This window comes from Polychytrium aggregatum, assembly GCF_025602895.1.
Source record: "Polychytrium aggregatum strain JEL109 chromosome Unknown BJ171scaffold_47, whole genome shotgun sequence".
In the NCBI taxonomy this organism is placed as follows: Eukaryota; Fungi; Chytridiomycota; class Chytridiomycetes; order Polychytriales; genus Polychytrium; species Polychytrium aggregatum.
The window spans coordinates 263,022-290,714 of NW_026516249.1; the positions used below are offsets into that span (position 1 = coordinate 263,022).

At 57.1% G+C, this 27,693-nt stretch overlaps 7 protein-coding genes across 7 annotated transcripts; 3 read left to right on the top strand and 4 right to left on the bottom strand.

Annotated features, from left to right (window-relative positions):
* The first annotated feature begins 2,667 nt into the window (after window positions 1-2,667).
* BJ171DRAFT_521611 (uncharacterized protein) lies at window positions 2,668-3,971 on the top strand. The gene has a single exon (XM_053112497.1). It carries the CDS (start codon window positions 2,692-2,694, stop codon window positions 3,694-3,696), a length of 1,005 nt encoding a protein of 334 aa, XP_052962883.1. The 5' UTR covers window positions 2,668-2,691; the 3' UTR covers window positions 3,697-3,971.
* A 326-nt stretch (window positions 3,972-4,297) lies between these two features.
* Window positions 4,298-5,612, bottom strand: BJ171DRAFT_229782 (uncharacterized protein). The gene has a single exon (XM_053106548.1). The coding sequence runs from the start codon at window positions 5,381-5,383 to the stop codon at window positions 4,388-4,390; it is 996 nt and encodes a 331-aa protein (XP_052962884.1). The 5' UTR covers window positions 5,384-5,612; the 3' UTR covers window positions 4,298-4,387.
* Window positions 5,613-7,410: 1,798 nt separating this feature from the next.
* Window positions 7,411-9,111, top strand: BJ171DRAFT_521617 (P-loop containing nucleoside triphosphate hydrolase protein). Its single transcript, XM_053112498.1, has 2 exons — window positions 7,411-7,805; window positions 7,956-9,111. Exons 1-2 carry the CDS (start codon window positions 7,498-7,500, stop codon window positions 8,926-8,928), a joined length of 1,281 nt encoding a protein of 426 aa, XP_052962885.1. The 5' UTR covers window positions 7,411-7,497; the 3' UTR covers window positions 8,929-9,111.
* A 7,432-nt stretch (window positions 9,112-16,543) lies between these two features.
* BJ171DRAFT_521642 (uncharacterized protein) lies at window positions 16,544-19,201 on the bottom strand. The gene is made up of 7 exons (XM_053112499.1): window positions 19,127-19,201; window positions 18,311-18,445; window positions 18,063-18,196; window positions 17,757-17,882; window positions 17,516-17,595; window positions 17,315-17,390; window positions 16,544-17,144 (listed from the first exon to the last, which is right to left on the bottom strand). Exons 1-7 carry the CDS (start codon window positions 19,188-19,190, stop codon window positions 17,010-17,012), a joined length of 750 nt encoding a protein of 249 aa, XP_052962886.1. The 5' UTR covers window positions 19,191-19,201; the 3' UTR covers window positions 16,544-17,009.
* A 453-nt stretch (window positions 19,202-19,654) lies between these two features.
* On the bottom strand, window positions 19,655-21,999 carry BJ171DRAFT_521645 (uncharacterized protein). Its single transcript, XM_053112500.1, has 5 exons — window positions 21,544-21,999; window positions 21,305-21,388; window positions 21,001-21,129; window positions 20,486-20,775; window positions 19,655-20,266 (listed from the first exon to the last, which is right to left on the bottom strand). The coding sequence occupies exons 1-5, from the start codon at window positions 21,703-21,705 to the stop codon at window positions 19,945-19,947; spliced, it is 987 nt and encodes a 328-aa protein (XP_052962887.1). The 5' UTR covers window positions 21,706-21,999; the 3' UTR covers window positions 19,655-19,944.
* A 789-nt stretch (window positions 22,000-22,788) lies between these two features.
* On the top strand, window positions 22,789-25,320 carry BJ171DRAFT_521647 (uncharacterized protein). Its single transcript, XM_053112501.1, has 3 exons — window positions 22,789-23,754; window positions 24,030-24,553; window positions 24,670-25,320. The coding sequence occupies exons 1-3, from the start codon at window positions 23,093-23,095 to the stop codon at window positions 25,233-25,235; spliced, it is 1,752 nt and encodes a 583-aa protein (XP_052962888.1). The 5' UTR covers window positions 22,789-23,092; the 3' UTR covers window positions 25,236-25,320.
* A 107-nt stretch (window positions 25,321-25,427) lies between these two features.
* On the bottom strand, window positions 25,428-27,554 carry BJ171DRAFT_521650 (uncharacterized protein). The gene has a single exon (XM_053112502.1). The coding sequence runs from the start codon at window positions 27,155-27,157 to the stop codon at window positions 25,595-25,597; it is 1,563 nt and encodes a 520-aa protein (XP_052962889.1). The 5' UTR covers window positions 27,158-27,554; the 3' UTR covers window positions 25,428-25,594.
* Between the last annotated feature and the right edge of the window lie 139 nt (window positions 27,555-27,693).

Sequence of the window (27,693 nt, forward strand, 5' to 3'; positions counted from 1 at the left end):
TCGTCGACATCAACGGCTTCAGGATGGACCGCCAGATCCAGAACCTCACCCACAAGGCTAGAGGTGCCGCCGACAAGCTGGTAAAGCACGGAATGAGCCTGGGCCGATACTCGGCCAAGACGGTGACGAGGGTGTTCAAGACCTTCGTTCGGTCCATGCTCGAGTATGGACTGACCCTCGAAGTGCTCACGAAGCAGCAAGCTGTGATACTCAGACGGGCACAGATGCATTGTCTGACCCGACTCTTCAGAGTGGTGCGGAACACATCCGACGGAGCGATGCATCTCGGATGCGGACTCATCACCCTGCCCAACCGCCTCAAGCAGCGACACGATTGTCAGGTCAAACATCGCGCCAGGCTCGATATCGCATCCTTGTCCCAATCGAGACAGTCCATTTGTCATCATGACAGCTGGATACCCTCCAGATGATGTTTTTTTTTTTTTTTGTTTCGGTAGCGCACTTTGATACCCTCCAGATGTATGGACACTGCAATCCCCATCCGCCTTAAAAGCAGGCCGCTTCGTCCCTTTGCCCAGCCCTCAGTCTTCCTCACCTTCCGCACCATCGATCCGACGATACCCCCGGCTATGCTCACCGCCACCAGCAACCAACTCTATTCCTGTCCTGCCCACGGCACCGACCACGATTTGTTCCTCTCCTACCAAGCCCAGACTGATGCCGACACTGTCCAGGCTCTGAAGGAGGTGCTCACCTCGGTCGCCCTCCGTCGATATGGCAAAACCCTTTCCGTCTTCCACGATGTCGACTGCCTCAACAATCCCAGCGACCCTCAAGCCAGTTCTATCAATGCTCTCCCCACCAGCAAAGTCGTCTTCCTGCTCCTCAGTCTGGAATCGTTTACACCCATAATTGAGAACACTCTCGCCGGCCAGGAGGACAGCGTTCTGCTTGAGATCAAGACCGCCCTCGATCTCAAGGATGCCAATCGCTCCCTCCCTGTCCTTCCCCTCGGAATCGCCACCAAGGAAACCAAGGATGACGTCGATGACTTCACTCCCTTCCTGCCGTTCATGGTGTCCCTCCCCGACGACCCTGCCTTTGCCCCCCTCAACCAGACCCTCGGCAGACTGAGAGACATCCAGTCCTTTGGCTTCCGCCCCGACCAGATGCACAAGCGAGTCTACCGCCTCCTCAATCTCGTCCATCCCATCCCACCCAACATGGATCTCATTACGGCCATCCATCGCAAATACTTTTGCGATTCCAAGTTCCGATTCGATCCCGCCCACCTCGACACCCTGCTCAAGCAGCTTACCCTGACTGGTCGTGCCGTCATCTCTGGCATGGGTGGTATGGGTAAGTCTGTCCTCGCCCTCCAGATCCTGTTCTTCATGATGGGCATTCTGAATGCGAGCAACAAGGAAGACCTCCTCGCCATCAAGTCCGAGACCATCGGCATCAAGCCGCAGTACCGCCAGGTCTTCTGGATCAACTGCTCGACCGAGTCGACTGCCATCGATGGACTCATCGACATGTTCCCTGGCATCAAGCCCGATGTGATCAAGGAACATGCCGCCAAGTTCCTCGCCAACACCCACGGCTATCTCCTGGTGCTCGACAATGTTGACGACATCAGCGTGGTCGACTCTGTGTTTGAGCACTCCAAGTCGGTCGGATTCAGCGGCGATGTGGTGGTGACGACCCGGCTGGCCTCGCTGCCTCCTGGTGCATTCGCCAGTGCTCTTGAGACCAAGGCACCGAGCTTCCAGCACGATCTGCTCCGTCTCGGCAACTGGGACGACACAACCACACTCGACTATATCCTGTCGTCATCGCCGATGATTGTCCAGCGACTTGTGTCGGACGAGGCCAAGAAGTCACTGGACAGCATCGTGGCCAAGATCAGCGGATATCCACTCGTCATCCAGACATTCATGACATTTGCCGAGAACTACGACACTCCCCTGTCGGAGCTCGAGGCCACGTTTGCAGGAGCATTGGAGCTGCAGGATGGCGAGGACGACACGCGGTCGTCGCTCAAGGTGATTGTGGATCTGTCGCTGGACTCGCTGATGAAGCGAGGGGATGAAGGCATCGAGGCAGCCAGGCTGTTCGGTGCCCTCAGTCTGGTGGCGCCGACCAACATCCAGTTCGAGTTGATCAAGGTGATTGCACAGAAGATGGAGCTCAAGACCGAAGGTGAGTTGGGATTGAATCGAAGTGCAATCAATGGTGCCAGTGCATGGATGCATGGAATTGATCAGTTTCCTGTCCACAGTGACCGATCTGATCAAGATGATGGTCCAGAGTGGTCTCCTCCGAAGTGGAGCCGAGGGACATTACTCGACCCACTCGCTCACTCAGCAAGTGGCTCGAGAGTATGTCCAAGCACACAGTGAACTGAATGCCGAAGGAATCGAAGATACTATGGGTGAAGTGCTGCTCGAGCTGACCGGATCGCTTCTCACGGACACCTATCCCTACGTGAATCATCTCGAAGGGTTCGCTAAGGTGGTGACAATCAACGGTTATACCAAGGACCTTCACCAACAAATTGACTACCACGCCGCTCGGATTGCATCCGATCGCGGATTTTACAGTCAAGCCAAGGACTTGTACGAACGGCATCTCTCCAAATGCATCCAGTATTACGGCACACGGGAGAATCCACAAGTGGTTGAGGCCATTCATCATCTGGGAAATGTTTTCTTCGCGCAGGGGCAGTATATGACCGCCCTCAAGTACTACCAGGAAGAATTGGAGATGGAGACCAAAATATATGGCACCCGAGAACACCGAACAATCGCCTCCACGATCCACAGTTTCGGTGATGTGGCCATGTCGCTGGGCGACAACGAGGCTGCCCTCAAGCACTACCAGGAGGCACTCGACATCTATACCAAGGTTTATGGCACACGAGAGCACCTAGAGATTGCCGCCACGATTCATAACATGGGCAACATCGCCTACACCCAAGGCAATTACGAGGTTGCTCTCGAATACTACAAGGAATCGCGCGACATCAACATCACGATCCATGGCACTCGTGAGCATCCCAAGGTCGCAGCCACGATCAATAGCATAGGAAATGCCGTCAACAGACTGGGCAACACCGAGGCCGCATTCGAATGCTACCAAGAGTCCCTCGATATTATGGTCAAAGTTTATTGTTCCCGGGAACATCCATGGATTGGCACTGCACTCAACCAACTAGGCTGTATAGCCTACTCCCAACGCAACTACGAGACCGCCCTCAAGTACTACCAGGAGTCGGTTGATATCAAGATCAAGGTCTATAACACACGGGAGCACCATTCGATTGCTGCCACCCTCTTCAATATGGGCAATGTCGCCTACACCCAAGGTGACCTCGAGGCCGCTCTAAATTATTACCAAGAGTCGCACGACATCAAAGCCAAGATCTACGGCAAGCGAGAGCATCCCGAAGTCGCCGACACGATCCGCCACATGGGTCATGTCGCCTCATCTCAAGGCAACTACGAGGTTGCCCTCACACACTACCAGGAAGCGATCGACATCTATAAGAAAATTCATGGCACTCGACTAAATACTGACGCTGCCTCCACGCTCAGAGACATGGCGCAGGTTGCGGAGAAGCAAGGGGATTTTTCAGCCATGGTTCAACTTAAGGACGAGGCGGGGGTTATTCAAATGTTGTCTCAATGGGTAATTGTTGACACCAACATTGGTGCCTATCGACACTATCCATAATCTAGGACGATTCGTGGGCAGTACCAGCGCATTTTCAAGCCCTATCGTTTGTTCCTGTTCTCGTGGACAACGAAAACCTGATGAATATATAATCTCACGCGCTGACCCATCCCAGGAGCGTGACTCTTGTTCATCCTTCTTGCTTCATTATATCCATAGCCAACTTCATTCAAGAAGACAAGCCATCAGGTCCATCAGGTTGGTACCCCGGCACGTTGAGTACACAGGCAAGCCTATTTACTCCTGTTGCAGCCTAGTGCTGCCTCAGCTGCCCACAAGATCTGAGACCAAGCGGGTGAACACATTTTCAAGCAGTTCCCACAAGGGAACAGCAGGATCGAGGGGAGGTCGGGGTGGTGGAGTGACAAGTGCTGGCACTATACTACGCTGTGATGAGGGTGCAGGGGGAGACTGCAAGGGTGGGACTACACTGAGTGTGGGAACGGGTGCTGGAGCGGGGTGCGCTCCAAGTGCAAATGCTCGGAAGGCAGTGCGGGGAGCGGGTACATGAGCAGCAAGCGATCCAAGTGCGAGAGGGGTGCGAGTGCGAGGGGGAGTGCGATCGAAAGAGCAGGTCCAGCAGGCTGACTCTCCAATGCACTGCTAACTATGACGAGTTGTCATAGCCGAGTCATTCGATAGTACACAGTGTCAATCAAGGATCCGAGACAGGAGTCAGTCAAACTCGGGATCAAGGCCACTTGCTGAGCCCCTGGAGGATGTAGATGGCTCTATCGTGGCCTTGCTCCGCCGACTTGCGGTACCAAAAGACAGCAATGTCGATGTTGTTGGCAACACCACGGCCAAACTGATAACAATCACCAAGCTCGAACTGTCCGTTCCGATTGCCCTGTTCGGCTGACTTGCGATACCACTCAGCAGCTTTGGGGTGATCTTCAGGGACTCCATCTCCCCAGCGATGGCAATATCCAAGCATCCACTGTCCGTACGAATTGCCTTGCTCGGCCGACTTCCCAAACCACTTGAATGCCTTTCTTGCGTTTTGCAACACGTTTCCCTGATACCGAAAACATTCACTGAACCACAACTGGCTGTCGCTGTGGCCGTCGTTGGCAAGTTGTTCAAATATATCCGCCGCTGCTTGTTCCTCCACTGCGACTCCGAACCCTTGGAATAGACACACGGCCATAAGATGCCTGCATAGCCAGTCTCGCTCCGATCCCAGCTGACACAGATTGAAGAGCTTGCGGGCAACGGGTGAGTCGGAGCAGTGGGAGCGTGGTACAGCTAGACACTCGTCTTCTCCAAGTGGGAACTCAGGAGACTTGCTGTCTCGGATCGTTTTGATCCCCTTCTGTTCGTCTCGCACGGTGCCCCGGCCGAGATAGTGCATCCATCCGACCATGTGTGTGGCGATGGGTTTGAGGACTGGGTCAGTGGACAGGGTGCTGACTTCCTGCCAGTGGTTGAGCGCATTGACATCGCTCTGCTCGACATCATGGCCAATGAGCGAGAACCATCCACGGAGGAATGCGCTATGAAGTCGACCGTCTTCGTTGGCTTGGTCGGCAGCCTTGGAATACCACAGGATGGCTGTGTCGTAGTCTTGATCGATGCCCTCGCCGCTCTCGTAGCATCGACCGAGGACAACTTGGGCACGGGCAAGTCCATTTTCTGCAAGGTTACGATATAAATCGAATGCCTTGGAGTGATTCTGACGAACCATGTTGCCGCTGCGGTGAAGCTCAGCCAGATGGAACTGGGCCACCAAGTGTTCAGCGCCAGCGGCCTTCTTCAGATATTGGACACTTTGATATCGCTTGGCTCGCCGCCGAGACTTGTAAGGCGAGGGCTGGGAGAAAAGTTCAGCTTGCAGGATCCTTGCCAGGAGATATGAAGCCGATGCGTTTCCCTGGTCAGCTAGTTCGATGAGTCAGGATCGGTCGGCTGCAGCCTGATCCTCGCAGTGTAGCGAGAGGGCGATCTGGTCGCTCGGTGTGAGGCCGATCCGCAACTGTCCTTCCAGATTGAGTAGCTCCATGCTCTGATACCAACGGTGGAAGCGAGGCATCTTGGAGCTCAGGAGGGGTCGGGCTCGTTTGCATACTCTGAGCAGGATCTTGATGGTGTTGTGGTCGAGGGCAAGCTGGAAACCGTCGTTGCAGCATATGATGGTGAAGATGTCAGGGTTGTGGTTGTCTATGGCCAATCGAGCCATGTCGGTTGAGGATGTGGAGGACTGTAATGTGAGGAGAGTGTAATGATGATATCCAGGCGATGATGATGTCCAGGCGATGAGGCGAGATGGGTGAAATGGAATGAGAGTGGCACAGTCACCAAACCAGGATCGCATTGGATCCATGGATCGAGTGCCAGTCAATCAGTACGTGTCACCCGCATTCCCACACATCCAGCACCTGTCATTACCACCGGCGTTGGATATCGATTGGTTGGCAGCAGCTCACTCACCCAGACCTGCAACGCCGTCCTCCATCGACAACTGTCATGATGATCACCATCAGGGCCCACAGATCCAATGCCGAGACAGAGATGGGATTGGCAATCGAGACAGCGACACAGAGGAGATACACAGATCGTCCGATGTGCCCAACTGGACTCAGCTGGTCTGGACGTGGTGAGTAGTGAGCGAGCGGTGAGTAGTGAGCGAGTGGTGAGTGGTTGTCGATGGACATCATTGCCTTGATGTGCGAACCACACCACACACGTGCAACCACCAGTCCACGTGCTTGCGGATCGCTCCGGATCCAGTGCACTTGGCTCGATTCGGATTGCGCTGTCACACAACACAGCCACAGCTCAGCCACACATGGGTCCCAGCGACTTTGCCATTCCCATGGTGCTTCGCCTTCCCACGCCTCTGGCTCCGTTTGTCGATATAAATACCCCCTCACTCGCTTCGACTTCTGCCAACCACCCATCTCCATCTCATCTCATCCTCATCCAATCCATGACGCCCGTGCCTGCATCCGCCGCCGAGTCGTGGCTGCTCTGGCTCCTGCCCTTCCTCGCCCACGAACAGGCGTCGCTGCTCGTCAGCCACGTCGTCTCGCTCGGCCATGCCGCCAACAGCGGTTGGACCCATCTGCAGCAGCAGCTGACCGGTGGCAGCCTCAAGCCCATCTACGATCTCTTCAGCCAGTCCCAGCTGCAGATGCTGCTGCTGGCCTGGGTCCCGGTCCACTTTGGCAACTACATCAACACCGGCATCTACGTCGTCGACATGTTCAGTGAGTGTTGTGCAGCCGAGTAGAGACGAGCCGAGACGAGCCTGTCCCCGGTGCTGCTCTCGTTCCGCACAGCAGCATGTCCTCGGGGTGGCTCTGTCTCTCGGGTGACTGTCCGTTCCCGCAGTGCTGACTCTCGACTCGCCCCACAGCAACCTCCGCCATCGTCACCATCGGCCTCGCCCTTGCCAAGTACATCTGGGACAACATCGGCAGCTGGATGCTCGCTTCCGAAGACATCAGTCTCCGCGTCGAATACTTCCGCATCGACTCGTACGGCGAGCGCTGTGTCAACGAGCACTATCTGTCGCTCGCCTGGCTGATCTCCAAGCTGGCCAAGGGCCAGGAGGTCGGCGAGTTCCGGCTCGTCCCCTTCGAGTCCTCGGCCGGCGTCTCTGGCACTCTCGCTGCCGGCTCGGCAGCAATGAGCAAGCCCGCAGCCTCAGAGTCGGACCCGACCAAGGAGCCTGAGGGCGACGCCAAGCCGGGCAAGAGCGAGCTCGGTGCAGACGGCGCCATCTCGAACGACTCAGACGATGTCGATGACGAGGACATCTCGGACTTCAACATCCTCCCCGTCGACAACAGCAAGAGCATGATGCTCCAGGACGACGGCGACACCTTCCGCGTCTGGTTCGAAAAGGCCGACAATGGCCAGGAAAACAACAACTCGGAGTCGTCTCGCTCGATGCGCGCCGGAGCCGAGCCCACGATCGTCATCTGCCCCGAGACCCCCGGCAAAAAGCACAACGTCGAGTGGATCCGCAACTGGGTCATCAAGGTCGCCCGCCAGTTCGAGCGCCATCGGAAGCGCAACAAGACCCGAGGCCGCTACGAGCGAGTCGCTGCCTCCTGGGACGCCGGCTCATACTACTGGAACATGACCTGCACTCTGCACTCGAGGTGAGCCATGCACCGTGAATCGGGCAGCCGGGATCGGGTCGCTTCTGTTGGTGCCAGCACATGCCTTGGTCCATCGCACCGACACAGCACCCATCTTCGCCCTGGCCATCTGCTTCGTCGCTGACCCACGCTGCCTGTGCATCTATCCAGCCGCGGCATCGACGCCGTTTCGCTCGACATGGCCCAGGAGAAGCAGTTGCGCAAGGACATTGCCACCTTCACGGCCGATCGCGAGTTCTACGCCCGCATGGGCATTCCCTACCGCCGCGGCTATCTGTTCTCAGGCCGACCGGGCACCGGCAAGTCCAGCCTGGTCAACGCCCTGTCCTCGTCGCTCAACCGCGACCTCTACTACATCAACCTCCGGGAGATCAAGGACGACAGCGCGCTGCAGTCGGCCTTCTCCAGCATCCCCAAGAACTCGGTGATTGTCTTTGAGGACATTGATGCCCAGTCCAAGACGGTGCACTCGCGGACCAGCCGTGCCCTGCTGCATGCCGAGATGCCTGCCTTTGAGGACATTAGCATCATGGGTCCTTCGCTGGACCAGAAGGCCAGGCTGTTTTCGACCGGCTTCACCCTCTCGGCGCTGCTCAACTGCCTCGACGGCTATGTCACCGAGGAGGGCATGATTGTCATCATGACGAGCAACCACCCCGAAGTCCTGGACCCGGCCCTGATCCGGCCCGGCCGCATCGACCTGCACATGGACCTGGGCTACTGCACCCAGTACCAGTTCGCGCACATGTACCGCGCCGTCATGGACGATCCTGCTGCTGTGCTCGAGGGCGTCGAGACCCTCCCCGAGCACGTCATCTCCCCTGCCGACGCCATGCGGATCATGATCCTGAACCGGGCTGCTCCCGACAGCGTGGTCCCGGAGCTCCTGAAGCGGGCCTCGGAGATCCAGGCTGGCGCAAAGTCCGAGTGGGAGATTGAGCAGGCGATCAAGGAAGCGTATCGGGCACAGCAGGAGCGCGAGGAAGAGCAGAAGCGCGAGGAAGAGCAGAAGCAGAATGAGAAAGAGAAGGCCGAGAACGGCGACTCGGACGGCAAGGACGGCAAGGACGCTTCGGCCGAGAAGGACACTTCTGGATCCAAGCCAAGCGACGGCGACTCGTAAACTGGCTGATATACTGTCAATAGCGGCCAAGCACCACCGACTTTGCACCCGCCTCATGTGCATCCATCCCATCCCATTAATACCCACTCTGTATCATCTCATCGACCTGCTCTCTGCATGCACACCTGGACACTCCACGATGGTGCGGCTGTCTCGCATGCCAATATACACATGTCCAGTCCATGACTCTTGCTGCCCATGAGACAACCAGGACGGCGTAAGACCCGGGCCGATCTGATTCTGCTGAGTGGAAGGTCGATTCGGCTTCATTTCACAGCCTCTGCTATGTGACAGCACTTGGGTGCACGGCAGAGATCAGCTGTGTTGTCCAGTAGCCACGGCTGATCGGCATCTTGTGCGATGCCGCCGTCCGGGGCTTGCCGGTGATACCCTCTCAGAGTGATACCGTCGTCAGGATGGGACAAATAGACCTGGCTCATCTGTCCGTGCTGCTGCCACCGTTTCCAGCCGCGAGAGCGACTCACATGCCACTCTCCATCGTCGACTCTACATATTCTGCTCTATTTCGTGTCCTTCCTGGCCAAGCACAGCTGATGCTGATGTGTGGCAGCGGCTCTGACCACGTCGATTTCTTATCATCGATTCATTAGCGAGGCCGAGTCCACCAAGCGGCTGTATGGGGGCCTAACGATCAGCCAAGCCGTCCAGAAGCCACCCTGCGTCTACCTCGACAAGATGTGCACCAGGACGGCTCGCAGTGGAGAGTTGGCAGCCTGAACGGGATGTGGGTCTCAGCGTCACTGTCGAGCTGCCTTTGGGGAAGTGACTGGCTCCCACCCGCGAGGCTCATCCGAAACCCGACATCCAGTTCCCTGAGGTACGCATTCCGATGTCAGGACTGTGCTGACGGGGGCGTGCATCCTTCGGTCAGGAGTATGTCTCCGTTGTTGAATACTCAGTCTGTTTTATGTGGCCCGGGGAAACAGTCGACAACGGGTCTGTTGCTTGCAAGTTCGTTCCTGATCCCAACGAGTTGCTGAGATGGTCGCATTCATCATGGATCGAGTCAGACACCGGCCCGATTCCATTCTTCTCGGATGCACGATGCTCCATCCATCGCCATAGGCAGCAATCTCGGCACCAAGACAATCATGGCTCCGTCATGGCTTGATCACACCTCCATGACCATGAGCAGCGTCAAGCAACGACATCAAATGTCATGGCGCCTTCGAATCGTCCTGGACCAATCACCTCCGTCTTGGATCGAGGGCGTGGACAAGCCAACTCCTGTGGTTCGATTTGGTCCTGCCTTTCTCAATCCACCAGACGATTCTGGCAGACGTGTCTCGACAGAACAGACTTACTCACCGACCCCAGAGACCCGCCTGTTCCGTGTGGCTGCAGAGATGGACGGCCCCTTCGACCACTTCCTCGAACAAGCCGAGCTGCTCCGATATAAGTACAACCTCCTCGCAAACGGCATTGACGATGCCGCCCTGGTGAGTTTGGAGTGGCCACATCACAGAAGCCATGAGACATCTGCTCTGGTGGCGCTGGGCTAACATTCAGGTCAATCAGATCCTCGGCATGTCGGAGGCAGACATGCAAGAGGTGGACCTCGATTTAGGAGGCAAGATTCGGGTCCGAAGAGCCCAGGAGCAGCATCGCCAGCAACCACATTCCTCAATGCCTTCATCCACGGCCGAACCCAACACCGAAATCAATCCAGCGACCCCGGATATGCGCCCTCAACATTACACACCCGCAATCCCAACTGAAGGATGGAGGTGTCAGCTGGACTATGATGTCCACGATGTGTTCATCAGGTGAGTACGAAACCGAGCATCTCGCCGAGCACCGCCTCATTGTGGCAATCAGTGCTAACCCACAACCAGCTATCGAGTCAGGAGCGAGGCCGACAAAGCCACTGCTCTTCATGGAACTCTGACAGCCCACGGTCGGAACGAGACAGCCCTCCATCCGAACATCGACAGCCTCTGTCTCTGCAACAGCGACGATTTCGAGCAGGGCTTCATCAGTGGACTGTATCAGTCAAGTGTGATCGTGGTGTTGCTCTCGGAGGAGGGTTTGAGGCGCACCGTCGAAGCCCATGTCAAGGATGACAACCAGCTACTCGAGGTAATGTGAAATCCAAATCCAAGTTGTGCATAGAACAGAAGCTGGCCATATCGGGGTCAATATTCGCATCAACCATGTTTCATGCTCAACAATAGATCCAGCACGCCCTCAAGCGGATGAAGGACACTGCCGGCACCGACCACCCTGTCATCGTCCAACCAGTTCTCATATGGTCGTCGGTGCAGACCATCGACGGCAGAATGGCGTCGATCAAGTACTTTCCACCTGTGGAGGACTTCCCAAAATGCACCCCGATCCACAGGAAGTCCCCGCTTTTCGATGGACGACCAATGACCATCCAGCAAACATTCAAGGAGCTGATGAAACTCCAGGCTCTCGACGCCGCGGATATCAGTGCTCTCAGAAGGTGAGCACCACTTGGCGCTTTGACGGTCAGACTGTCCGATATGCGATCGTTTGGGGAGCACATCGACACCATCACGCCGGAACACAGCCATCCACCCACTGCCGATTTACCCAGACTCACGGCCGATGGAGACGAATGACTGAACTGAGCCATCGATCCACAGACTCGTCCCCAGTATCCGAAACCTGATCACCAAGACCAAGACGGCAGCAGTCCAAGGAGCAACATACCACAAGGATAGTCCCATCCAGCTCACTGCTGAACAGGATTCGCTCTTGCGATCCCTCCTCGATCCAGTCGACTCCACTTCCGACAGAAGAGCACTCGAGGATCTGTATGTCGAGGGAACCCGCCAGTGGCTGTTCGACCAGACTACCGAGTGGGTCAACCAGGACACCACCGACACTGTCCTGTGGGTCAATGCCGTTGCTGGTGTGGGCAAGTCTGTTGCTGCCGCCCAGATCGCCAACATCCTCACAGCCAGCAACCAGCTGGTGTCGGCGCTGTTCCTCAAGTACAACGACATCCGCAAGAGCGATCCACGAGTGGTGTTAAACACCATCGCATATGGTCTGTGCAAGTGGCACTCGCCGATTGGCCGCAAGCTGCTCGAGGCTGGCCACACCAAGGACAGTCTCGACAAGATGAGTATCCCCGATCTGTTCAAGGCCGTGATTTCCGATCCACTCGAAGCCATCGGCGACTACAGACCCAAGGGATCGGTGATGATCCTGGTGGATGCACTCGACGAGTGTTCTCCGCGCGACCAGCTGCTCAGTCTGCTTGCCGTGCGGTTCGTCGAACTGAACAAGACCCGTCCATGGCTCAAGTTGCTGCTGACATCCCGTCCCGAAGAGGACATCAAGGCAGCATTCGATGGAGTCCCGACCAAGACAATCGAACCCTCGAGCGAGGAGAACGTCCGTGACCTCGAGGTGTTCATCCGCCACCGACTGCGAGCGTATGACACTCTCAGTGACTCGGACCGCACCGAGGCAGTCGCCATCCTGCTGGACCAGTCCAAGACATTCGTGTGGATCAACCTGCTCCTCAACACCGTCGACGCAGCATCCACGGACGGCCCAGTGACACTCGCCACGATCAAGGACATCAACGACAGCGCCGCCGATATCGGCCAGCTGTACCACAAGACATTCGCCAAGATCCACTCGCAGTCGAGCCACCCGGCCGAGCTGGTCACGGTGGTGTCGGCAATCGCCACGGCCCAGTCGATCCTGACCCCGCAGATCATCGCCGATGTGTTTGGACTCGAGATCGGCGTCGTTCGCGAGTGTCTCAAGAGCCTCAGTCTGGTCCTCGATCCTGGCGCCAATGGACTGGATCCCCGAGGCAGCCAGTCCACCAACAACGAGGTCAAGTTCAACCACAAGTCGGTGGCGGACTATCTCCTCGGCGATGCATCGACTGGCCATCGGTGGCATGTGTCGGGCTCGTTCCACACGGTGTTTGCCAAGGGATGTCTCGGAGTGATCCTCTCGCACGAGCCAGTGATCAACATCTGCGATATCTACGAGTTCCACGACAAGATCGCTGACCTCGAGGACAGGGTCGCAGCCAAGATCACACCGTCGCAGCGATACAGCGTCGCCCACTGGATCACACACTTTGTGTGGTGTGTGGAAGGAGTGGCCGAGTCGAGTCCGGTGTGGCAGTCGACCGAGATGGTCGATGTGGCAGCGGTGCTCACTCGGTTCGTCAAGACGCATGTGTTCTTCTGGCTCGAGTGTGGGTCACTCACACATGTGGTCAAGCCGATCATCGAGCAACTGGCTGTGCTGCGAGGAGTGGTCGCCAAGGCACCCAGCACCATCGTCGATGACACCACGAAGGAACTGGTCAAGGACACGTATCGATTCATCCGCGAGTTTGCCGATCCGATCATCAAGAGTGCACCACAGGTGTACAACTCGGGGTATGCATTCACACCGAAGGAGACGGTGATCTACAAGACATATGCCGACCAGCTCGAGGACAAGATCCCGTTCCTGGTCACAGCCGGTCCAGCACCCACCTGGGATCCGTGTGTGATGACAATTACTGGACACATGAACGATGTGAACTCTGTGGCAATCTCACCCGATGGCAAGTGGATCGTCTCTGGCTCAGGTGACGGAAACGTCAAGGTGTGGGATTCTGCCACGGGCCAGCTGAAGCAAACTCTCAAGGATCACATAAGGGAAGTGAATTCTATGGCGATATCGCCTGATGGCAAGTGGATTGCCTCCGGCTCGCGGGATGAGACCATCAAGGTATGGGATGTGACCACTGGCAAGGTGAAACACACCCTAAGAAATCACGTATGGTATGTGTACTCCATCGCAATTTCCGCCGATGGCAAGTGGATTGTCTCTGGTTCTGGTGACAACACTGTCAAAGTGTGGGATGCCACCACGGGCCAGGTGAAGCACACCCTCGAGGGACACACAAGAGAAGCAAACTCCGTGGCGATCTCACTCGACGGCGAGTGTATTACCTCGGGCTCGAGTGATAAGACGATCAAGGTGTGGGATGCCACCACGGGCCAGTTGAAGCAGACCCTGGAGGGACACACAGACAGTGTGTTGTCCGTTGCTATATCCGCCGATGGCAAGTTGATTATCTCTGGCTCGAGTGATAAAACGATCAAGGTATGGGATTCTTCCACGGGCCAGCTGAAGCACACCCTCGAGGGACATACAAAAAAAGTGGACTCCGTGGCGATCTCACTCGACGGCGAGTGGATTACCTCCGGCTCGAGTGATAAGACGATCAAGGTGTGGGATACCACCACGGGCCAGTTGAAGCAAACCCTGGATGGTCCCTTGAGCAGAGTTCACTCCGTCTCCATCATCCCCGACGGCAACTCAATCCTGTCTCGTGACTACTATGGTAACCAAATCTTCTGGATCCCCCATCGAGACGGCTGGTATCGTTGCCATGAACTCCACATCAATCTCGAATCCGTCTCCAACCGTCGCGCTTATGAGGAGCTAGTACGATGCCAAAAGCATCCAAGGTGGATCTGTCACAATGGTCACACATTTAAAATCCCAGATCATATTATTGGAGACTGGGAGAAGTACTCCTTCACAACAACAGGAAGAATCGTGTTTTGGACCCATGAGCCCCAAAGACCCGTCGTCATCCTGGTGAGTCAATCATGCTTGCTTATCCTCATCCTCGACTCGACTGACAACTCCACATTTATAGCCTGTCTACCTTGGCAGATGAACGGGTCGAGCGCCGACGATTCTGGGGGCGTTCTCAGAATGACAATGCCTTTGTGAGCCTCTGAGACCTGCCCGAGCCTGTTTTGTTCATATTTTCGAAAGTTCATTTCACATGTCATTATTAACACGCTATTCCGGTAGTTAACGAACAGCTGACTCTGGCCACCATATGACGGACCCCGACGCTTCTCCAGCTCAACCGCTAAGCAAGGGGGAGCGACTTCCTCCAAGAGATCTCAAAGGAACATTATGTCCCCCCCCCGATTTCTCTTGGGGATTTGTTCGGCCGGCTCGGCGACTCCTAAATGAAGAACCTTGGAACGGCTTGAGGGGCCGATTGGGAAAATCAGATGTGCCTGTCTGTTCCCCGATGGGATCGATCGTGACGATCTTCAGACAACTCTATCATGATTTGGGAGTCCAACCGAATGGCCAGGTCGACGAGTGTCTCGAACGTATTCGCAACATTGTCTCTCATACGAATGCGAGCTCGGACAGGGGGCTTGAGTCCCTTGAGAAAATAGGATTGGATCGCGGTGAGGTCGGTGATCTTCGCCGCTCGGGAAAGAGTTCGGAACTCGGCGGCAAAACGATCCACGGATGTGGTTTGGCGAAGGGATTCTAATTTGCAGAAGGCGACATCTGGATCCATGGGTCGACCAAAAATGCGCCCGAGCTCAGCAAGGAAATCGTCAAAAGAGCGTGAGAAGAAATACGGCTCTTCCATATGGACATTGCAATATCTACGGGCGGAGCCGGATAGGTAGGTAAGAGCATAGGATATCTTGGACAAGTCGTCACAAAACGATCTAGAATGGTTCCGAAACAGCACGCGGAGGTAATTTGCAAACGACGGAAATTGATCTGGATCCTCGCCGGAGAACTTTTCTGGGAGGGAACTTTAAAGGTACTGTCATGTCCTGAACGCAAGAAGGAGCTTGGGCCCTTGGAGTTTCGGGTTGGGAGTCGGTTACTTGATTGGAACGATCATCAAGGGAGGGAGGAGAATAACGAGCGGAAAGAGTTTGAACCGTGATATGCATGGCGCTAATTTCGTTCCTTATGGCTTGAACTTTGGCCATATTTTCTTCGGTGATGGAAATCATGGTATTCCAGGCGTCTTGTGGAACCAAGAATGGTCGAGTTTCGATACCCTGAGTTTCGAGTCCTTCAGTTTCGAGACCACTGGAAGACGCTGATCTGATAACAATTTTATTGGGATTCGCACCAAACATCGTGCCTTGATACGGCTGTGGTCTTGCAAATATGATGTTGGAGAAGTCAGGCGCGGTAACACGGAAGCAGTGCCTGTAGTAAGGAGTGGAGGTGTGTTGAGAAAGATGATAATACCGCCAGATGAACGAAGGGATGAGGCCGGAGGTTCGACCGTTTCATATGCCAAGGGAATGACAAAATGGCGCCAAACGGCGGGACAATGGCTGGGAGCCATCCCTGGACTGGGAGCCGTGCTGGGCTGAAGACCGCTCGATACAGTCGGATCCATGAAGGAATGGGACAGTTCCCCATTCTGGCTTCAGAGGTCTGCTGATCCGTAGACCCCAGTGAGCAAGGCCGTCCTGAAGCACGCCCCGATACGGACCGATTTGGTGATTGCCTTTGGCAATGCGTCATGGCAGCAAGGCAAGGGCTATGCATCAAGCCCTCGATGTGTGAGTGTGTGCATTCCCTCGATGTGGGAGTGTGTGCATTCACTCGACGCTCTGAACAGTTCCATGGTGTATCGATCAAGATACTCGGCCTTCTCGAGTCGCTTGGCTTTTCGGCACTATGCTCATGTGCAAAATCTCTTCTGTCGCATTTCTTCCAGCCTCTCGATTCCTTACTGCACTTGTCTCACTGACTTCAATGCAAAAGCCAACTTCACCGAAGGAACCCCCCCCCCAGCATGTCCATAATCTCAGCTCTGCCATCAAGCTGTATTGAAGGGATGTAATCATCCGAATAAAGAGCAAAGAGGCGGCAGTAACAGCAACGAGAGAGAGAGAGAGAGAAAATGGAAAAAGTAATGATCGATCACGAACTGAGGGGGAGGGAAGAATGTGATCAGGAACCAGAGGAAGCACCGCGGACAAAGATCCTGGATCATGCACATGGAAAAGTACGGAAAGAACAATGGAGGTGGAACACCTCCCAGCTAGGAGGCGTGGGCTGCGGGCTTCCTCACCTTGGGAACGCAGGTGCGACCCCAAAGGAAAGAGAGCAGGTGGCCAATATCGGGGCCTGAGGGATCATGGACACGGAGGAGAGCGGAGGCAGGAAAGAGCGCAGTGGAGGGAGGATGAGGTGAGGGTGCAGTGGGGAAGATGGACAAGATCCAAAGGTCCTGCAATAGCCGTGCGTGCATCGGGAGCGGCGCGGCGGGTTTATTGGGCCTTTTTCTTTCCCTTGGCCTTCTCGGCCTTCAGGACGTGCTCGGGAATCCAGTCCTCGTTGAGCTGGGAGCGCTTCAGCTCGACCTCTTCGCGCGAGGGCAGGGCAGCCTTTTCCTTCTTGACGGTCTGCGAAACAGGCAAAATCGACGGGAATTGTGGGTCAGGATTGATCGCGATTTGCTGATTTGACGAGCGCCGTCGAATGGTGGCAGGAGTTGGGCCATTTGGCGATTGCTCGGAGAGTCCCTTCCCTTCCATGACTCTGTCCGTGTGGGACACAGTGCCATCCGACTCACCTTGGCAACAGTGCTGGTGTTGGAGAGGTACACGCCACCGGCGATGAGGCCTCCAATAACGATGATGATGGAGAGGCTGGAGAATAATGTCGGCGTCAGCAACGGCAGCCAAGATCCCCTTGCACGGCACACACGCACAAAGAGGAGCTCGCAGCCAGGGTCATCCGGGGCTCAGCCAAAACGACTCTGCCATTCTCTTACCTCTGCAAATCAAAGAGACTGTCGCCGAAAACAACCTTGACGGGGGTGCTGAAGGCAACGATGCGGTGGGGAATCTCCTCCTATGGGATATGCGGGTAAGGGATGTGTTGGCAAACGCGGATGCCTTGGACTGGAATGCCCCTGCTGTTGGACAGTGCCTACAACGCTGACTCCTCCGACACGGACACGGATGGGATCAAGGCAGAGTCCGCCAGCAGCCACGACCAGCCAGGCCGCTTACCGAGTCGTAGTAGTCAACATAGAGGACGTATCCAAGCTCCATGGCCTCGGTCTCGATGGAGAAGGGGTAAGTGAAGGTGAGGTTGGAGCCTGCCTTCAGAGGGATCTGGTAGCCGGCCAAGGTCAACTGGTATAGCGCCGTCGGATCGAGGCAGCAAAAGCAGGGTCAGACAGGCGCCTGCCGATGTGCCCACACTGGTGATTGCGATGAAGGTGCGGGCTGCCACACGCTATGAACGAAAGTCGGATCCAGCGTCCCCGGTGCGAGGCACTGCCCCGAAAGATGGTGTGGTGTGGAAGGACGTACGTTGCGGACAACTTTGTTGTAGTCGCCCGAGTTGGTGAGGGAGGCAAAGACGCCAAAGATGGTGTGCTTCTGGGTGCCCTTGTTGGCGACAAAGATATCGATGTTGGAATGTTGGCCCGAGACATAGGTGAGGCCTGCAGCAGCAGAAGCCACGGAGAACATTGTCAGCACTGTCAGGATCGCCAGAATCGCCAGAGTGGGAGGACAGCGCAATCCAGTGGCTCGGGTTGGCACAGCAAGATACGCACCCTTCTCGCCAGTAACGACAGCCTTGAAGACAAGATCCGAGGTCTTTTCGACGCCGGCCTTGGCGACCTGGGCTCGCATCAAGCGGAGGAACTCTTCATTTCCCTTGTCGGTGACCTTCTGTTTCTGAGCGGCCACTGCGAATGCACGAGAGCAGAGTCAGCAGAGTCGGCAGGAAGTGTGTGGAGGCTGGGATTCATCAGGTCAGCGACGAGATTCATCGGGACAGTGGCGGAGAGAGTGGCTCGTTGGAAATGGGGGGGGGATTGTGCCAGCAATCGGAGCCAGCGTGTGGGCAAGATCGAGTGAGCCGTGTCGAAATCGGCAGTCATCATCTTGATCCACCAAAACTACATCTCTCCACCGTGCCGGCGACCGTCTCCGGCGAACCGTTTAGTTGATTCCGAGTGGGCTAGCGAGTGCTTTCCCCCCGATATGCCTCGCGCGAATAACTTGGATATAGATTGCGAGGGGATGGAGCCTGATGCCTCGGTAGACGCAGCCAGCATCGATGCCGCGTTGGACCAGGCGGCTGCAGTGGCCATTCAGCAGATCGAGGGCCGAGCCCGGGTGGTGTGTGGTCGGTGGGCAAATGTCGAGGGGAATCTTGCCATCGTGCATCAAAACACGCATCGTTGGACTGGGGGCCATCTGCGCTGAATCACGCGCGACTTGGAGCATCCCATCTATCGATTCCTGCCTCGGCCCGTTCATCCATTCATCCATCCGTCGATCTATCGATCCATCCATCCATCCATCCGTCCGTCCGTCTATCCATCCATCGGTCGTCGCCAGGGCACAGGGCGAGGAGAGCATACCAAGGGACGCCAGGACAACAAAGCAGGCAGCGAGCAGGACCAAAAGTCTCTTGATGGAGTGCATTTTCGACGAGGAGCGAGCGCGATGGCGGAATCGGCCATCGCGGCTGTCCCTTTTGTTGGCACCCACGCCGACAGCCAGGGGATGCCTTGACCCTCGACCCTCCCCCCCTCGATGCCTGGACTGGATTCCCCTTGTCTCTGCATCCCGACCCTGTCCGCTATCCGTCCTGTTCCTCGCTCGGCTCAACTCACCATTGGCCCCGCCTGTCGCTCCCGTCGCTCCCGTCCTTGACATGTCCACGGCGGCTCGTCATGATTGCTTCAGCCCAACGACACCACCTTTCCTGCCCAGACACCGGCGAACCGCCCACACCCGGACAGCACACGGCTTTGAACAGCAACCCGCTCCATCGCCACTCACGCACATGGTGAAATGGGCAGCCATTCCACTCACTGAGGCCCCTGGATCCTCAATGCATGGATCGGCAACAGTTCCGCGATCCCACCAGCACATGTCGATGAAAAAGCCAGAGAGAGTTCAGGGATGTATTTGGGCATCGGGGGCAGCTCTTGTACGGAGCGATGCAGGGGGAGGGGGTTGGCAAGCAGAAAACAAGCAACCGTTCGACCTGGTTGAGAGCCCAGGCTACAGAAGCAGCAACAACAAAAATGGAGAAAGCAAACAGGCGACCGGTTTGTGTTTTGGCAATGGCGATATGAGAGGAGACGGCGGGAGTGGGCTACTCACACAGCCGTCAATGGTGAGAGGCGTGAGGTCAGTGCAGATGTGAGGATGATGGTGGTGGTTATGATGTTCAGGGAGCCTTGACAATGTCGTCGACGGAACGGGTGCTGTGGGGACACGTCGAGTCGGACGAGTCTTCCTCTGAGAACGACATGCGGGAGCGGGCGACGGCGTCGTTTCGGTTGATGTTGGTCGCCGTTGCGCGGGAAGCAAATCCGCTCTTGGTGGGGTCTCGCTTGACCTTTTCAGGCAGGATTTCGTACATCATCACGAGAGCGAGGGTGTCATACGAGGCCGAGAAGAGGGTTCCCGCACGGACGATGCCGAGGGCGAGATTCGGGGTGATGTCGGTCAAGACGGTGCTGACGCCGAGACAGACGGTGCCCAGGAAGCTGCAGGGCAGATCAATGAAAGGCAAGCAGGGAGGAAGGAGGGCCAGGCGCATGAGCACGGCGATTCATGGCGATTCATGGCGATTCATGGCAAATCGGAGTTTGGGTGTTGGTGGGCCGCGGCAGCGACAGTCGATGATGCACCAGACAGGCGACGACAGATGCGAGATCGATCGAGATAAGGGAGCCATGCGCCTCTTGCTATCCCGAGATGCTTACCAGATGAGCAGCTGGGAGTAGTAGGTAATCCGCACCTTGCGGACAGAGGAGATGGTCGAGGGCTTGAGCAGGTTGCTGTGGATGCTGGCGTTATCGGGTACCTGACCCAGATAGTTCTTCCACTTGTCGAGCTCCTTGATCATGATGGTTGTGCTTATGAGCCACGCAACGTAGGTCGACATGGCATAGACGAACTGGGCGACTCGTCTCCAGCTCGAGAGGGTGGTGACTTGGGTCGCAAGAAGGAAGAGCACGGCAAGCAAAAGATTGATACCGTGGGCGAGATAGTCCTGGATGGAAGAGGAGCCAGGCACGAGAATGATGAATCCGTGAGAATAGTGAATACGCGAGAAGGATGAATCGGCGAGCGAATTGGAGCATAGAGCACGGCATGGGATCGCCGGGCGACCACCACAGTGCCGGAAAGCTTCCTTTGGTCTGGGCAATGTGACCGTCGGAACAGGGAATGCAGACGAGCAGGCGGAACAGGGAACGCGGACGGCCATAGGACTCACCCACGAGTTCGAGAAGCCCAGGATGGGCTGCAGCAGTTTGAGACTGCGGTACGAGAAGTAGATGGTGACGACTTCGTAGAGCGTGATGGAGATGCTCAGCAGCCGGATCAGGAGACCAAAGACTACATTCTGGAGAGCCGAAATGGGTCAGAGGGGCGCTGGTGGGCCACTTGGCAGAGCGACTGGGGGGCAGGCAGGCATTCGAGCAAGCTTGCCTTCCTCTTGGATCGAGACATCAAGAGGACGACGGCATCCTGAGACTCGGTAAGGCGGGTCTGCCAAGAGCAACCATACAGATACTGACAGTGTACGGATCCTGACTGCCGTTGAGGACCAGGGTCTGGAAGGGCACCAGAGCGGCGGTGACGGACATGGCAAAGGGAGTGACCTGTGGATCCAGATGCAGCACGGCGGACGAGCGAGCAGCCGAGGGACAGCCCTGGTTAGCCCTGACGATAAGGAGAGCCACGGGCACCCAACTGCAGTCTGGCGGTGGATGCGGACGGATGGAGCAGCAGCGCGGGAAGAGGGAGCGGTACGTGCCAGGAAGATCATGACAAAGAAGAGGTAGTTGAACCAGCTGCGGTTCTTGCGGGAGATGAAGCGCCGCAAGAAAAACTGCATGTTGAAGAGATGGTTGAGGATGGCCAAGCTGATGATGGCGTACTGCACCACCAGACAGGTGTGGTAGTCAATGTCGTTCATGGCGCCAGGGGACAGAGTTGGTGAGGCAAGGAAGGGTGCACGGCGACAGATACGGATGCAAAGGGAGGGGGAGGCAAGAACGGGGGATGGACCAGGCGACGGATATAAGTGCAGCCGGGGAGCGAGGCGGAGAAGACTGGCCGGTGGACCAGGGGATTGGAAAGGAAGAAGAGTTGGCTCGGGCGACGGCGGGCGAGGGACGAAGGCTGGCCCGTATATCGGGGGGAGGGAGCCGAGCCCAGCGACCAGGCGGGCATGCGGGTGAGTGGTGAGGAACTGCCGATACGACTGATGTGCAGATGGGATTGACGGGCACAACCGAGACAGCCCATGCAGTTGACCCAGTTGATGCAGTGCAGTGGGGCCACGGTGGCTCTCGTGGGATGGGCAACACGAAAGAGTGCTCTGGATTCGGTGGACCGGCGCTGCGACATTGTCCGGCTCACTTGTCGCACCGGGCCAGTTGGCCCTTGACGACTCGGGGACAGCGACACCACCCAGCCTGCGTTCGGACAGAGCAAGTTTGACTGAAATCGATGGCTGGTTAATGCCCGTCTTGGCTGCAGTCAATGCTTGATGGAGCCTGGCTCTCGATTGCCAAAGGAGTGCCACTGGTGCTTGTTGTTGATAGACATGGACGGTGAAGCGGCTCTTTGGCCGTCGAGCGATATTCACCACTGTCGAGCGATATTCACCACTGTCGAGCGATATTCACCACCGTCGATTCAATTCAGCAGACTCGCCTCATTTCAACACAGTCGATCACTCGCGGCCGCCCAACACGATCCGCCACCCTCCCCCGCTGGCAGCGGCCTGGCAGTGTTACTCTGGCCAAAGTGACCCCCCGGTGACCAGCAAGGCCGATCGTCTCCCGCGGTGCGGTTGCTTGCCGTGGTCGACGGTCTCTGGCGGCTGCTTGGGCAGAGGAGGGATCCTGCCGGACGCCGCTGGTGTGGGCGATTGGTGCTGGGGGTCATCCCAGCCCGAGCCAAAGGCGGGACGACGAAACCAAAGGCGGGGCCGACGGAGCAGACATGGCGCAGAGAAGCCAAAAGGCGCAACACGCCAACACAATGTGGCAGACGCAGGTATCGGACCAACCGGCCGAGCCAAGGAAGGGATGAGAAGGGCCGGACTGCCTGTCCCATCGCATTCTCAGCGAGACAACCACCACGGCACCAGGACAGCGATGGCACCAGGACAACGAGGGCACCTGGATCTCGGGATCGGTCTTTGGAGGCGTCTGGTGCTGATTCCCTCATTCGAACGAGATTGTACTGATTGCATCGGTTGATTGCATTGGTTGATTGCATCGGTTGATTGCCATTGAGCCATGTCCGCTTGCAGAGGCCGTGGGGTGAGGCACCTGGAACTGTGATTCCCCTCCATGTGCAGCCCTCAACGCATTCATGCAGCCAAATCCATTCCGTCAAATCCTTGCATATCCATCTGCTTGCCGGCCGGCTGGGTCGCTCGCCCCTCTTGCCATCGCCACCACGGCCGCGCCGTCTCGCCTTTGGTTCCTTCTTCATCGCCCTTTGCCGCCCCGCCGTTCCTGCAGGCACTCCACCCCTGGCCATTCCTTCACCGACCCATCGATCCATCGGCCCACCCATCCATCCATCGGCCCAATTCATTCTCCCTTGGCCTGCACCTGGACCCTGACCAGATCCGCCCCCCTCCCTCACCAATGGCCTCTGCCCTCGTCCCCATCCAGCCCAACTCGCTCCAGTGGTTCGTCTCATACACGAGCACCTATGCCCCCGTCAGCTGCCTCAGTGCTGCGACGCCTTCCGAGCTTCTGTCGAACCTGGGCGATTCGTTGCTCCTCACCAACCGCTGCCTCTGCAGCAAGCAGAGCTCGCCCACGGTGTGCTCCTACATCACCCGCAATCCGACCTCCAAGAACTTGGATTTCTACTCCTGTGGGTCCGATGCTGCATGCAAGAAAGGCTGCAAGCTCGATGGCTCCCTTAAAACAACATCGTCGCTGAGCTGCAACAGTGCTCTACGGACCGTCTTGAGCACCCAGGACTACACCAGCCCAAGGTATGGCCCGCCTGCTTGCTGCGGCATCGCTGGCCTCTCTTTGTGCCAATAATCTCCCCCGCCCATGATTTTGTCTCCCCGAGCATTTGCGACCCAGTCTCCCAGCCATCGCCGACCCCTTGGCACCCATCGCCGACGCCTTGCAGCAGTTCATGCGGCTGCCATCCCGCCACACTCTCGTTTGATGAGCGCCCTCTCATCCAGCTCCCTTCTATCTTCCGTCCGTCGTTTGCTCATTCTCAACATCACCATCATCCCTCTTCCTTGATCTCCAGCACCTGGGACCCTCATCTCAACACACCGTACTTTCTCTATTATACATACGCCTCCAACGACGCCACCTGTTCTATTCTCTACGAGGTCTACCGCTTCCCGGTCTATCCAACCTGCACACATATCAACGGCTCGGCATACGGCCTCTCACTTCTCAACCCAACCAGCCATTACCTGGAACTCTTTGCCTGCTCCGATCCACGCTGCAACACTTGCCACTTTGTCCGATCCGACTATGTTCGCGACCAGTGCGTCCTTGGTGTCAGTGCCGATGAGCAAGCCCTCAACTCTTACGTAGGCGGCGCCAGGCTCAACAACCCAAACGTCGTCATCTCGTCCACATTCCCGAACCAGACCTTTGCCAGCACCTCGTCATCGTCAGTCGCATCGGTCACGCAGACCTCGGCGTCCAGCAATTCTGCTTCTCTTTCTTCGGGCACGGTCTCCCCCACCGCTACTGTCCAGCCTCCTCCCGACATTCAGAGTCCTCCCGTGGGTCTGATCGCCGGAATCTCGACTGCCGCAGGTAGGCCAAACGATGCATGTGTATATCATCAGACGTCTGTCGCACACTGGTCTGAACTGGACTCGACCCGATTCGACCCGATTCGGCATCTCATCGGCGGTGTGTCTCTTTGCCAGGAGTTTTGGTGGCAGGGGTCATTGCTCTGTTTTGCTACCGCCGCAACTACAACCGCAACCACCAGGCTACTTCGGCCGCCGACGTCACCAGCGACTCTGATGCTGGTGCCGGCTGGACCCCGATGCGTCGAGGCCCCGTCAACGCATATGCCCCTGTCTCTACACAGCACGGCGACAACCCTGGCTTTGGTGCGATTCTGCGCCTGCCTCCTCTGTCGTTATCATATGTGGATCCACCTCCGTATGTATTCCAATCGTCCTCGCCCGCGACTGCACCTCAGCTGGATGCCATCGCTCCCATGTCGCTTCCGCAATCGACCCAGCCCACGGACCGGCATCCCGCCCCCCAGATTCCCCTGCCACCTCTCCCCCGGGACGGCTCTGGAGCATCCACCGTCGGAATCACTCCCGATATCATTCCACCAACGCACCCCGAGTCAAGCTTTCGTTGGTCTGTCAGCTCTGGCGACGCCGAACCTGCAGCCTCGGCTCGATCGAGCCAGACGCTCTTCCCCGTCTATCAGTACCGGCACCAGCACCAGCACCAGGATGGTATCGATCCATAACCGCCCACCTATCCACCTGCGCATACACGCAAAACATACGTACATACATATATACATACAAGAATCCAACACACACACTTCTGAGCACCCTCCTGTCCGCAGTTTGCTATCGTGCAGGCTGTCTCCTCCATCGCATATGAACTCGACCCGTCATGCTGTCGATTCATTTTCAACACGATCAGTGTCAATCGACGGGAGACGAACGCATGCGTATATTCAAGCAAGAAGCATGCGAGCGGGATGTGAAGAGCGTCCGACATACTGCCACCGTTGAGCTCCTCGCAATGGTGGTTTCGTTGTGGTAGTCTCGCCCTTGGTCCCGGTGTACCAGCAGTCGCCCGTGCTGCATTCGGACATGGCTACTGTCGTCCGGGGTCTGGATGCCCATAGACTTCCGCACATTGAAACATGATCCATGTGGGCGTGAGTGCGTTGATGGCTCGATGAGACTCCATGGCGGCAACGGCCGTGTGCAGGCCAGCACCAGGATGGCTCTGGCAGACAAAGAGCTGATCGAGCCCCGGGAGATCATGGAGGGGCTCCAGCGACTCAATCAGGACGCAGTCGCTCGCAGACAGCGTCTTGAGTTTGCGCAGAGCTGCCACGGGACTGAGGGAGGGGATTTGCCGGCAGCCGCTAATGGTGAGGGAGGTAAGACTGGCGAGCCGGTCGAGGGAGTCGAGCGAGGTCAGAGACGGGCACGAGCTCACGTCGAGTCGAGCCAGTCGAACGAGACTCGAGAGGTCGTCCAGTGACTCCAGGCCGATACAGCCGCTGAGGTCGAGTGATCCGAGCCGGCCAAGAAGCGCCAGGGGTCGGAAAGAGCGGACAGCATGGCAGCGGGAGAGGCCCAGATGCTGCAGCTGCTGGAGCGAGGCAAGCGGTTCGATGTTGCTGATGAGCGGGCACGAGACGATTTGCAGATAGCGGAGCCGCGACAGACTCGAGAGCGGTGCAAGGCTGTGAAGATGCGGGCACTCGGAAATCGAGAGGGTGGTGAGGTTGACGAGGGGGCGGACACATTCTAGATCGACAAGCAAGCGACACTTTGAGAGCTGGAGCTGCGAGAGCGGTGGGAATGGTGGCGGCGAGACTGCCCGTGGGATTGACGCAGATCGGGTGTGGGAACCGATCCGAGACGAGCTTTTCGTTGTGGCGACCACAGACTTGTCGCAGACCGGCTCTGCGCTCTGCTGAAGGCACACGGACGAAAGCGATCCTCGGGTCCCAAGCAAGCCCAGGCTGGCGCTCGACTGCCCGTACCGCAAGAACGATTCGGGAAAGCGCACAATGTCGGCGCCGTGGATGTCGAGCGACTTGAGAGTGTCGAGCAAGCACCCGAACGCAAGCGGGAGGCTGTGACTTTGGTACCCCTGCAGCGTGAGGGCCAGCGGCCTCCAGAAGCAGGCGGTCTCGGGCAGGCCGATACAGATCTGATCCTGGAACATCTCGAAGGAATCCAGATCCTGCACACCAATCGAGTCCGGCAAGGTTCTGTCCACGATCCAGTCCTCCAGGTCCTTGGATTCTGGTCGGGCGAGCTGGCCGGTGTGTGGCCACCGCTCAAACAGGACAGCTCTGTGGATGAGACTGAGCTGCCGAACCTGCCTCCACAACCGCCGCGATCGGCTTACGGCGCCCCAGAGACGCTGCTCGATGGCATAAGGGTCAGGGCGGGATCGGTGCAAGAACGAGAAGGCCGCTGCTGCGATTTGGCGATGGTCTCCATCGACGGCTGCAGCGGGCAGACCCAGGATTTCCTGGAACAAAATCTTCCAGAAGAACGGGCTCGATAGACGTTTTCGGGTGTCCTTGGATGTGGCGCAAAGTCGAGTCCAATCGCGCACATCGAGAAAGTCGACGATCAGAGGCGAGATCGTCTCGAGCATGGAGCAGCGGGAATCGGACCATGGCGGCGACATGACGGGCAGCGTCGGGACGGTGTTGGCGGTGAGGAGGCGAAAGAGGGAGAGAGTAGCGAAGCATGCTGCCGCCCAACGGCCCGATGTGAGAGCTCGAAATCAGGTCTAAAAATAGAATGTACCAATTTTGAACCAGGACACATCATTCGCGGATGGCAATACTTGAGCAGGGGTGTCCCTGTGGCGTCCGGTGTGAGCAGGGATATGCATCGCGCAGGTGGGCACGACGAGGACCAGCAAGTCGCCGCAGATACAGTCGCTGCAAGCCAGGGCAAGAGAACATGCCCAGTATGAGGAGCAAGACGCAGGACAGGGAGTGCGAGCGCCGATCGACACTGGCGAGTCCCACGCCAAGCACGGATGCCAAGGCTGGATGCCAAGACCCCACGGCAAGCTGAAATGGCCCCAGTCGGTTATATAGATTGATCAGAACGAACCGGGATGGCCAGGTTCCGCTCTTCTTGAATCAACCACCGCCTTGAAGCGTATTCCTTCCCTTGCGTCTACGAGGCACTCTCAAAAAACCATAATGCCAG

Excerpts from the sequence above, each read along its gene's own strand:
- BJ171DRAFT_521645 (XM_053112500.1), bottom strand. The coding sequence starts at position 21,705 with ATGAACGACATTGACTACCACACCTGTCTGGTGGTGCAGTACGCCATC. Across the intron at positions 21,130-21,304 it reads GCAGTCAGGATCCGTACACT|AATGTAGTCTTTGGTCTCCT; the intron begins GTCAGTATCTGT and ends TCGGCTCTCCAG. Across the intron at positions 20,267-20,485 it reads TACTCCCAGCTGCTCATCTG|CTTCCTGGGCACCGTCTGTC; the intron begins GTAAGCATCTCG and ends TCTGCCCTGCAG.
- BJ171DRAFT_521617 (XM_053112498.1), top strand. The coding sequence starts at position 7,498 with ATGATGCTCCAGGACGACGGCGACACCTTCCGCGTCTGGTTCGAAAAG. Across the intron at positions 7,806-7,955 it reads ACCTGCACTCTGCACTCGAG|CCGCGGCATCGACGCCGTTT; the intron begins GTGAGCCATGCA and ends GCATCTATCCAG.
- BJ171DRAFT_521642 (XM_053112499.1), bottom strand. The coding sequence starts at position 19,190 with ATGCACTCCATCAAGAGACTTTTGGTCCTGCTCGCTGCCTGCTTTGTT. Across the intron at positions 18,446-19,126 it reads TGTTGTCCTGGCGTCCCTTG|TGGCCGCTCAGAAACAGAAG; the intron begins GTATGCTCTCCT and ends GTGCATTCGCAG. Across the intron at positions 17,145-17,314 it reads ACACCAGCACTGTTGCCAAG|ACCGTCAAGAAGGAAAAGGC; the intron begins GTGAGTCGGATG and ends CCTGTTTCGCAG.
- BJ171DRAFT_229782 (XM_053106548.1), bottom strand. The coding sequence starts at position 5,383 with ATGGTTCGTCAGAATCACTCCAAGGCATTCGATTTATATCGTAACCTT.
- BJ171DRAFT_521650 (XM_053112502.1), bottom strand. The coding sequence starts at position 27,157 with ATGTCGCCGCCATGGTCCGATTCCCGCTGCTCCATGCTCGAGACGATC.
- BJ171DRAFT_521647 (XM_053112501.1), top strand. The coding sequence starts at position 23,093 with ATGTGCAGCCCTCAACGCATTCATGCAGCCAAATCCATTCCGTCAAAT. Across the intron at positions 23,755-24,029 it reads CAGGACTACACCAGCCCAAG|CACCTGGGACCCTCATCTCA; the intron begins GTATGGCCCGCC and ends CTTGATCTCCAG. Across the intron at positions 24,554-24,669 it reads CGGAATCTCGACTGCCGCAG|GAGTTTTGGTGGCAGGGGTC; the intron begins GTAGGCCAAACG and ends TCTCTTTGCCAG.
- BJ171DRAFT_521611 (XM_053112497.1), top strand. The coding sequence starts at position 2,692 with ATGACCGCCCTCAAGTACTACCAGGAAGAATTGGAGATGGAGACCAAA.